At 56.2% G+C, this 10,666-nt stretch overlaps 1 protein-coding gene across 1 annotated transcript in view; it reads right to left on the bottom strand.

Moving 5' to 3' along the window:
• Window positions 1-956: 956 nt before the first annotated feature.
• RAPGEF3 (Rap guanine nucleotide exchange factor (GEF) 3) overlaps window positions 957-10,666 on the bottom strand; it is a 23,889-nt gene continuing 14,179 nt past the window's right edge. The window contains exons 16-27 of the mRNA XM_010837516.1: window positions 10,586-10,657; window positions 10,156-10,302; window positions 8,239-8,336; window positions 7,736-7,861; window positions 7,433-7,614; window positions 7,079-7,169; window positions 6,893-6,943; window positions 5,916-6,003; window positions 5,525-5,589; window positions 5,026-5,080; window positions 4,861-4,932; window positions 957-3,886 (exon numbers count right to left, since the gene is read on the bottom strand). Coding sequence (XP_010835818.1) covers window positions 3,768-3,886; window positions 4,861-4,932; window positions 5,026-5,080; window positions 5,525-5,589; window positions 5,916-6,003; window positions 6,893-6,943; window positions 7,079-7,169; window positions 7,433-7,614; window positions 7,736-7,861; window positions 8,239-8,336; window positions 10,156-10,302; window positions 10,586-10,657 — 1,166 coding nt within the window. The 3' untranslated portion in view covers window positions 957-3,767. The remainder of the gene's footprint in view (window positions 3,887-4,860; window positions 4,933-5,025; window positions 5,081-5,524; window positions 5,590-5,915; window positions 6,004-6,892; window positions 6,944-7,078; window positions 7,170-7,432; window positions 7,615-7,735; window positions 7,862-8,238; window positions 8,337-10,155; window positions 10,303-10,585; window positions 10,658-10,666) is intronic.

The following is a 10,666-nucleotide window of genomic DNA, read 5'->3' as shown; positions in this document are numbered from 1 at the left end:
ACATTCTGGAATGCCTTTATGTTCTGGCCTACAGGTCCATGGAAGGGAGGAGAGATGAAGAACAATGGCCCAGTCAGAGACCGTCCCAGGCACCAGCCACCACACTGATACTTGGGTGGCTGGTGCCAGTGATGAGCTCAGAGCACTCCAAGTCTGGGAGGCAGAGCTGTGCAGGCAGGCATCCACAGCTCAGGGGTGCCAGAGGGTTGCAGCCAGGGGAGCAGCTGTGGGCCTGAGTGCTTAGAGGCAAGTAGTGAGATCCCACAGCCCCAAGCATCCACCGCTGTCTGAACTTGCCCTCTGTGGCATCTCCTCCCCTCTGCCGGCCTTGTTATGCATCAGTCTCCCTAGCTGGGTGGTCTGCTCCAGGGGGCCATAACCCCCTGTCTCATATGTAGGACTACCCTACCAAGCTCACAGTATCTCAAAATAAAAGGAGGGACTGCTGTGCCATTCTCAGGCGTGTCTGACTCTTTGAGGCCCCATGGACTGTAGCCCACCAGGCTCCTCTGTCCATGGAATTTTCCAAGCAAGAACACTAGAGCAGGTTGCCATTTCTTCCTTCAGGGGATCTTCCAGACCCATGGATTGAACCTGAATCTCTTGTGTCTCCTATATCAACAGGCAGATTCTTTATCGCTGCAGCACCTGGAAGGAGACATTTATAGGCAGGGTCTAGTCCCAGAAAAGAAGACAATATTGGGGTTCAGCAAGATTATCTCTGCATTTCCTCCAGGGACATGAGGGAAAGATTTGGATGGGAAGGCCCATGGCATGGGCATGGTTGACACACATCCAGGTCCTTCACCTGCCCACCCTGTTATTAACCAGTTATGTGAGCTTAGGCAAATCTTTGTGTGCCTCAGTCTGACTTTTATAAAACAGGGGTAAGCAAAAATACTTGCCTTATCATCAGGGTAAAAATTAAGATAATAGATGAAATAATGAAAACACTATTCAAAATTAAATCTATTAGCGTGGTAAGTACTGCGAACAATAGCAACATTAAGAAGAGTCATCTTTGCTGCTTGGAATTCAGTGCAGCCAGGGGCTGCCAGGAGCACGGAAGCCGCGGGGAGCACGGAGGCCGCGAGGAGCACCGTGAAAGCAGATGTGCCTGCACCACCACCACTCTAACTCTGCTGGATGCGATGAGGGGGCGGCGGCTGCCTCAGCTCCAGGTCTGTGCCGCCTGGAGCGAGGTCGGGGAGAGAGGAGAGAGAAGCAGGAGCAGCCAGAGGGTCGGGGCTCCCCAGGTTGCCCTACCCCTTCACCAGGTCCTGCTGGAGGGGGACCCTCCCTGGTGTGCACCCCATAATTACAGTCCTGGCCTGGTCCCCAGCCTACCCTGGGGGTTGGCAGGAAAACTAAGGATTAGAGGGTAAGGGAGGGGTGTGTGTGTAAATGTTTTAGAGAGGAGGAATCACCCACTTTTTTCCTCCTCATAAAATACACACTTTCCCTCTCTGCTTTCCCCCCTTTGAGGTAAAATATCTTTAAAAGGCCTCTCCTTACACTTCCTTCTTTCAGCATCCCATGAATTCCTCTTCCCTTTGCAGCTTTCCTGAAGGTGGGACACACCCTGGGAGACGGGCGGCACACAGCCCGGCCTGCTAGATCCCACAACGATGCCACCCATCCACCCCATAGCTGGGCAGCCAGGGAGACAGGTGACTTGGCCCTCAGAGCAAGAGGCCACCATGACTGGAGCCTTTCCCTCCATGGTGGTTTGTCCCGTCACTGGGGTCTCTGGCTCCCAGTATGTGTCCTCCTGCCTGCCCTGGGCACAGTTCTCCTGGCAAGGCCTTCCCGGACCAGCTCAAAAAGTGTCCTGCCCCAGAGACTGAGGCAGCTGGAGGTGGCAGGGCAGTCGAGGTGGAAAGGAGATTCCTGCACTACCAAAGCTCCTTGGGGACATGTGTGTGATCACAGGGAAGAAAAAGAAAAATGCCAATGGAAGATGCCCACCACGGTTGGTTTCCACTCCTTGTCACAGGGCTGGTCTCCCCTGGGTCTGAAAGGATGCAGAAGAGCCGTCCAGCTGGCTGGTCTGGACTTGGCCGAAACTTTGACACAGGTTTAGGAGACAAGAAAGACTCTGGAGTCCTGACTCACCGGGTCCACACCTCATGTCATGATTACTCAGCTCTGGAAGCTTCCATGCCCCTGGGTCTTCCATCTCCACCCATGGGTAAGGGCACTGGCTTGGTTACCCTGCTATCTGCTCTATCCCAGGCTCTCCCTGGGGAGTGGGCTCCCCTAATTCCTCCAAGGAGATGCTGCCCCCGACAGGCAGAGGACATGGGGCAGCCCTCAGCTGTCACCTCAGCTGCAGAGGCAGAGCAGCCGTTTACCTTTTTGTCGCTAAGTGCTGACCTGGGATCTTCACACCCATCTGACAAATGGAGAAATGGAGGTGAACTGTTCACTGACTTGCCCAGATTCACTTAGAAACCTGAGGTATGATCCCCCAGTTGGGCTGCCTCCTGCTAAGAGCTCTGACCCTTTCTGGAGGCAGTGTGTGTCCATGACCTCAGGGATGAGATCTGGCAGCAGAGGGGTGAGGGAAGAAAGGGGTGCTCAGCCTGAGCCCCTGAGCATGTGCCAGCTGCCTTCCCTCTCCGGGTGTGGGGCCTGCTTCCTCCATACGCCCCAGGGCTCTGGTACTCAGAACCTGCACCAGGGCATCTCCAAGGCCGAGAGTCCCTCTCAGGGTCAGACAGGCACCGCACCCTGCCAAGGCTCGAGGCCACGGGAGCAGAGAGGGCTGTCCCACCTGGAATTTCCTCATGTGAGGGTCCCTGGGCAGGAGGGTCTTCACGGTGTGGCTGGTTCCCAGGGGAGATGTGGAGGACTCAAAACCGATAGAGCTGACGGGACCACTCATCACTGATGAGAGACGTGACTCCTGGAAGCCTCCACCTCTGCATCACTGCCTCTGCTCAGAGCACCACCCAACGGCTGGAGGCAGAAGGCAGGAAGTGGAGTGGGGAGGGAAGGAAGGAGCGGCCTCTCAGACCCCCGTGGACCACTGAGTGCCACTTGGACCAGCCCCCCGCAGGGCTGCAGGCTCCCAGAGCCCCTGTGACCAGGGGGCTGAGGCCTGGATGCAGTCCGCCGTGGAGCCCTGCCGGGTCCCAGAGACCATCCCGGGCGGGGGGCGGGGCTTGGCCCTCCCTGGCCCACCCCCAGGGGCTGGCCAGAGAACACAGCGTCTCTGTCCACTTAGGGTAACAATACAGCTCCTCAGGGACCACCTCTCCTGGACAAACAGCACTGACCACACCCAGCTGTTTATCACACAGGCTGTGGAAAGAAAAGCGCTGCTGCTCCCCGCCTCCACCCGCTGCCTCCCCAGGCAGTGGGCCTGCTCCTGCCACATGCGTGCAGACGCTTAGCCCACTATGGAAACACACGCCAGGAGCCAGAGACGGCTGGACAACAGAGCCGTGAGGCGCAGAATCTGGGAAAATCCTGGTGTGGAGAGCTCTCTATTGAACACAAAGAGAGAAAACGCTCTGCTCTCCCACTCACTCCAGGGCCTCTCTGTCCCCCACTCCTTGGCCTTGGGCCCCAGCTGCTTCCATTCGCAGGTCCTCCTTGGCCACCAGTCATCGCGGGGGACAGGTGCCCCCACGCTGCCCTCTCCTGGGCCTCAGGTCCAGTCCTTGGAGAGCCCTGCCCGGCTCGGCCAGCCCGTGGGCCTCCTGGCCCGGTGTGCCCCAGGCTCTCCTGGCGGCCAGTGTCTGCTCCAGCCCAGCCCCTCCTCACGGCTCCAGCTCCCGGGAGAGGCGGGACAGTTCCCGCTGGTTGTCGATGACCTTCAGCTGCTGGACGTAAGCCCAGGTGCTGGCGGGACTCCGGGTGCTCAGGGACTGCTCCGAGCCTGGGGGGCAGGGAGGGCGGTCAGCACTTTGTAGAGCCCACCTTTCCCCTTTCCAAGAGGCAAATCGATCCTCCTACCTTGTGCTACCCAGCCTGCCACTTCCCACAGCCAATCTAGAAGACACCCCACCCCCCATCTGGGACAGAAGAGCACAGTGAAACGGGCCCCAAAATTATATGCAGCTTAATACCCCTTTTACTAAGTTCAAAAACAATGAAAACTAAAGAATATTTTGTTGTCATATATATATGAGATATTTTAAAGATATATGTATATATATATTTTATTATATGTACACACGATCAAGCTATTTTTTAAAAACAAGGAAATGGGTAACTCAAAATTCAGCATAGTGGTTTCCCTGGGTGGGGAGGGGCAAGGAGACAGGAAAGGGGACCACCACTAGGGAGATGGAAGTTATTGTCAGTGTGCTGAAGCTTGGCTTGGGTCCAGAAGGGCTCATCTTATTTTCAGAATAGATAAATGCATAAGATAATGATGATGGTGTGGTACGAACTGTGGATTACGACTAATCCCATTTCACACAAACTGAAGGCCAGTTAAAAGAACACAGGCCTGGAGTAGGAGTGCGTGGGTCCCAGCCCTGTCTAACTGCTTATCTAACCAGCTCTACCTCACTGCGGCTTCTACCTGTTTTTTCAAGGCTTCCAGCCCACTGTATACCTTTAAGTGGGGATAATACTCTACCTACTTCATACAGCTATTATGAACCATTACCAACATCGTGCTTTGCAACCCCATGGACTGTAGCCCGCCTGGCTCCTCTGCCCATGCGATTCTCCAGGCAAGAATACTGGATCTTCCCAACCCAGGGATTGAATCCAGGTCTCCCTCATTGCAGGCAGATTCTCTTCCATCTGAGCCACTGGGGAAGCCCTTTCATTTATGGATGTGCCTGTAAGTGCCAGCCAGCCGCGGCCAGCTTGTCAGCACCCACCCCTGCCCTCACTTACACGTGGAAACCCTGACCGCCTGGCTGTCCTCGTGCAGGTGGGAGACTCGGCTTCTGAGCGGTGACAGAGGCACTGGGGGGTGAGGGGAGAGTCAGTGAGGAGACCAAGTTGGTGCCTTGAAGGGGACATCACTCAGGGGCGCCAACCGGGGATCTGCCCTCTCACCATTGCTGTGGCTTCGGCAGTGGTGTAGCATCCGTGCAGCTCTGGCCATCATTCTCTGGGGGCCAAGTAAGGACATGAGACCTGATATGAGGGACGAGCCCTGGCCTGGCCTGGGGGACAGCTGAAGTGCTCCTAGACACCAGCGGCTGTAGGAGACGGGGCTGTGCCTGCTGTGCCCCAGCCCACCCAAAGACCCAGTGGGTACCAGGCACTGGGAAGACAGAAATCAGGGAGGGCTTAGAGAGGAGGAGGCCTGGTGGGGAGGGGATTCTGGCTGAAGGGCGAGATAGCTGAGGCCATCACCCCAGCACTCCCTGGTGGAGACCAGATCCTCTGAGGGCATGCAATGGAGTAAAGCAGGGGCTATTTTAAAGGAAGTCTTCATATTTATATTACTGAGAACAACTTTGGACCATCTCCCATCCCCCGCCCCTTCCAAAGCCCTTGTCACAGCCTCCAACCTGTTCCAGCCTCAGATACCCGCTCTCCTTGGACTCACCATCTTCTCAAAGTTGATGAGATTCTCCACCAATGTGTGATTTCCCTCATGGATGAAGGTCATGTCTACAAAGAGATGGGCTCTGCTCATAGGTCCCCAAACTCCTTCCCCTCCCAGCAGCCAAGGAAAGGTAAGGGGTCAATAACAGGGACGCTATGCGGCCCTCTTCCTCCCTGCTAACTTCCTGGAACAGTTTCTTTATATCTCTTAGGCCTCATGTCATCAGCCATCTGTCTGCATGTGTTAACTCTGCTTCTATCCAGTGAGCTCCTAGTTCACCTTTGTGGCCCCAGGGCGTTGGCACACTGGAATCACCCAGAGGGTCAGGTGGACACTCTGGGGCAGCGATGGATGGGATGGGGGCCAGGGGGGCAGGGGCTAGTGCCCTTACCTTTGAGAAGAAGGGGCATGAAGGGGATGAGGGGAGGGGAGAGCTTGGTGAGGGCCAGACGGTACACTCGGTGGTTCCATGAGGGGTCCTGAGAGGGAAGAAGCCACAGTGAGAGAGGGAGGGTCCCGCACACCATGACCTACCACGTGCCACAGCATAACCAAATGCCCACCCGCCAAGGAGAAGCCGTGCGCACAGTCCTTGGAGCTCAGCCTCCTCTCGGCCCCAGATCTCCCCAAGGCAGGCTGTGCGGCAGGCAGAGGGGCCTGGAGCTGTGATGCCGGGCTGCATGACATGGTTTCCTGGCCTCCAATTAGGCCCCAGGACGCTCATGGACATTGTCTCAGGGGCTCTGAGGATTCATGGAAAACTCTTTTCTGTCCCTGTTTCTCCCTCTCTCCCTCTCTCTCTAGTGGGTACACCCCTTTGAACTTCTTCAGCCCCAGGAGAAGAATTTTTTCCTCAGGAGCTCTTGGAGCCTTGCTAATGAAAGCAGCCTGCATGAGCTCCCTCCTGAAAACTATACACCTTTCACTACCCCCGCTACAATTCCCAGGAGTGGAGGGCTCAGCTCCTCAACTCTTGCCTCGTTTTTTGGTGTAGCCTCCTTGAGTCTCCTGAGGGGCCTCTGACAGACCCCAGAACACCATGGGAATTGGGTCAAGACCCGCTTCCTGAGTCCTGAGGCAGGTCAGCGGCCCCCTGGTGGTCCCCTGGCACCTCAGACCCCAGGGCCAGCAAATGCCGCAGCAAATGCCACACGGGCCCCTATACACCTGCTGAGGCATATAATACACTACACAGACCCCCATAGTGCTAACACTGCATTTCTCAGCCAGCCCCCCAGACTCACAGGCCAAAGGGAACCAGGCCCTGACCCAGGGTTAGAAACCCGGAAAGTGACAAAGGACAGGCACAGGTGTGGAGGGGAAGAAGCAGGGGCTTGGGCCAGGGTGGCGGGGGCGGAGAGCACTCACCAGCAGCCTCTCGAGGGCCGAGTAGAGCTTCCGGACTTTGTGGGGCAGCCGCTGTGAAGGAGAGGCAGGCGGGGCTGTCACTGCTCTGGGGTGCGGGCCCCATTCCAAGCCAGGACCCCCAGGACAGGCAGGGGCCTGACTCAGGGCTGAGGTGGGGCCCTGACCTACCCAGCAGATGGCACTCACCTCCCAGGTATGGGCCAGGCGGCTGATGGCTGAGTTGCTGAGACCAAACATGATGGCAAAGAAGGAATTAAGATTCTTTTGCTCCTTGAGGCTGTGAACAGAAGACCCAGAGACCCTCAGGGGAAGCAGCCACACACACAGCTCCACACCCACACCACCCCCAAGCCACAGCACAAGACCCGGCCAGGCCAATGCTGCCCTTGCAGGGACTGGGGCTGTATGGTGTGGGGAGGCAGGGGCTCCAGGGGACCTAGGCAGGCACAAGGGTGGGAGACTTGGCTGCACACCGACCACAGATAGGGGGGTTAAGTAAAGGCACCGTGGGACTCTGCCACCCAGCCCACCAGCACTCACTGGGCTGCCAGTTTGATGAACTTCCTGAGCAGCTGGGCCCGTAGGCCGGGCACAGAGCAGAGACACAGCTCCGTGGCCACCCAGTACTGCAGCTCGTTGAAGCGGCGCATGAAGCGCTCCAGGTTGGCGGTGGTGACATCCCGCAGGTGCTGGGGGCCCAGCACATAGTGGATCAGCTCCACCTGGGCAGGGGGGCAGCACTGCGAGGTCAGCACGCAGGGCAGGGCGTCCAGCACACGAGGCTGTGCGTGGGGCAGGGCCTCCCCATCGCCCACTCTCCTCCCCTCCGCTCCACCCCAGCACCTGGTGGATGCTGTTGAAGAGGCTCCAATCGTGGTCCGTGAGCTGGCCCGCCAGGTCCTTGGTGCTCACCAGGTCCAGCCCCTCGGCAGAGCCCACAGTGGGCCCCAGCTGATCGGGGTGTGGGGTCTGCAGGTGGAAGAGTGCTCAGAGGGGTGCCTGGGGAGTCCAGGGGGCACGGTTGGGGGAGAGAGTCTGGGGCCAAAAGTCTGTGCCCAGGGCCGGAGGCACGTCAGGAGGGCAGGGGTGCTGCAGGAAGTGGAGGCATGCCCCAAGGAAGCATGCCCTGACAGCTCCCCAGTGCTGGGCCCCTCCCACTTGAGAGCTCCCAACAGTTTTCCCCTTGGGACTTCCTCCATCGGCTGAGGCCCACTCCTCTCTCTTCCTCCTTAGGAGCAGCCACAGCCAGGCCCTGCTCTCCTTTCCATGTGGCCCTCTCCTAGCACCCACCCGTACCACTCCCAAAACAGCCCTTCCCGGGGCCCTGGCGCCCTGCCTGGCCCTACCAGCTCGTGCACTTCCTGTGGGTTGACAACAAAGAGCCGCTCGTTAAGCCCCAGGGATGTGGCCACACCACGGGCATCTGGCTGCAGGCCAATGGCATCTGCAAAGAGAGCAGAGCTGTGCTGGGTGGGGACAGAGAGGGAGGCCAGGGAGCAACCGGAGGCGGAGTGGAGGCTGGAAGAGGTCTCCCAATAGCAGCACTGGAGTCCTAGGCAGGTGTTCTAAATGCATGGATGTGCATGCCCACACATGCACAGGGGCAGCATGGCCAGAGGACAATGAAAGAGGAGTCTTGGGGAGACAGGCTGACACTGGGCGACGCTGGAGCCTCCCTGAGTCCCAGCTTCCTCCTTTGTCAAAAGCAGACACCAAGATTTCCCGTGACTACTCATCAGTCAAATGAAGTCATTGATATAAATAGCGGCTATAAGGATATGATACATATACAAGCCCTTTGAAAACTGGGAAATGCCTTACAGAAATCTTCGTGTGGATTTTCATGAGCTCTTGTGGACTGGGACTGGGTTTTCAGTCATGCTTGAGCCCTCAGTCCCTAGACCAGTAGTCTTCAAAGTAAGGTACACAAGACCATTCCATGCGTCCAGGAAAAAAATATTAGCACTTATATTGATTTTTATTACCTGTTTTGTATTTGCTTTGTGTGTTGCTCTATGATCACATAGCAACAGTGTAGGAACGTATGTATGTGACTTGCAAGGAAATATACACAAATAAGGGAGTTTGTAATAAAATACTGATTACTGTCATGGGTGTCCATCAAAACAATCAGTGCTCTAAACACTGGGTTTGGACAACTGCAACTTGCCACATGGCCACCAGAGGGCAGTGCTTCCCAGAGGAGCACACAGGCCCTGGTGCTCTCAGTATCTCTCCTTCCTGAACGAAGGAGGCTTTGCTGGTCTCCCTGCCACTCCTTGCCATTATTCTCTGGATGACCAGCGGCTTACCCTGGGCTCCCGCTCCGCTGTCATACCCATGCTGTGTCTTTCATGAATAACAGTGGTTTTTAATGTCCCAAGTTCTCTAAAGGCAGGTCTTAATAATCCTCATGCTGCCATACTCTGAGCACCAACTTTATGCCAGGTCCCATGCTAAGAGCTTCAAACACAGTAGCTCATTTAATAGCCATAGCAGTCCTAAGTGATAGGTAGTTACAGTGGTCATCCAACAGACAAGGAAATGCAAGCTCACAGAGGTCAAACAACTTGGGCAGGATCATACAGTCAGTAAGCCGTGGGTCTGGGATTGCAACTCGGGTCTGGGTGTCCACCGTCTAGGCTCTTAACCATCAAGCTGCTCATCTTACCTGCCATGGTAAGTCTGCCTCCTAAATGCTGCTGGCCCATAGGTGACCCTCAAAGATGTTGATGGACTAAATGAGCAACTACCTAAATTCAAAGTCTGTCAATGCACTCAAAGGGTAAGCCTGGGAAAAAAATCACTGAATCCATTTGAGCTTCAGTTTCCTTGTCTGAAAATAGGATAAAAGTACCTATCTCATAAGATTGCTATTAGGATTAAATAAATATGTAAGCATGGTAATAATGTCAGGCATTCCTGGTGGCTCAGTGGTAAAGAATCCACCTGCCAAGCAGGAGACGCAGGTTCAATCCCTGGGTCTGTGCCCATCACCTGGAACAGGAAATAGCAACCCACTCCAGAATTCTTGCCTGGGAAATCCCATGGACAGAGGAGCCTGGTGGGCTACAGTCCATGGGGTCACAAAGAGTCGTACATGACTTATACGTAACATGTATAAGTAAGATGTGATAAGCCTCCCATAAACGCTAACTACCATTAACATTGACACAGATGGTGATGATCTTAATTCAGGGGGTGGGTACAGCTCTGAGGGGGCCCCCCTCCCTTGGGCCACCCTACCCAGAGACACAACTCACCACCTGCCGAGTTGACCTTCACCAGCACCTGCCCCTTAGTCCAGCCGTCCTCCTGGGCCAACGCTGCCATCACCTCTCTCACTGAGGCCGTCACAGGCAGCTGCAGGGTTAGCATGGAGTGGTCTGGCCGGCAGATGTCATAGGGTACTGGAGAGGAAGATGGGACTGAATTGGGAGGGAGCCGCCTGGTCTCCCCACCCCAGCAGGGAGAAGGCAGTGACTGCAGCAAGGGAGGGTCCCAAGGATTGGGGGCAACAGCACTAAGGAGAAGTCTGGGCAGGCAGGTGGGAGACCCTGAGGTGAGCAAGGGGGGAGCCTGAAACAGAGACCCCAAGGAGCACAACATGCCATTCTGGGCCAGGCACCCCAAAGTCAAGGGTGGTGAGAGAGCAGGGTTTGAGCTCTGCCCTGGCTGACTCAGACCACCAACCTTTGTCCCCAACTCTGATGGCACAGTTGCTGCTAGGGAGAGGCTCCCCCCGGGCGGGGGGGCCAAACGGGAAAATCCCGG

This window comes from Bison bison, unplaced genomic scaffold (genome assembly GCF_000754665.1).
Source record: "Bison bison bison isolate TAMUID 2011002044 unplaced genomic scaffold, Bison_UMD1.0 scf7180017864077, whole genome shotgun sequence".
Taxonomy (NCBI): Eukaryota; Metazoa; Chordata; class Mammalia; order Artiodactyla; family Bovidae; genus Bison; species Bison bison.
The sequence above is the reverse complement of the archived record's forward strand: the minus strand, read 5'-3'. Positions and strand labels throughout refer to the sequence as shown.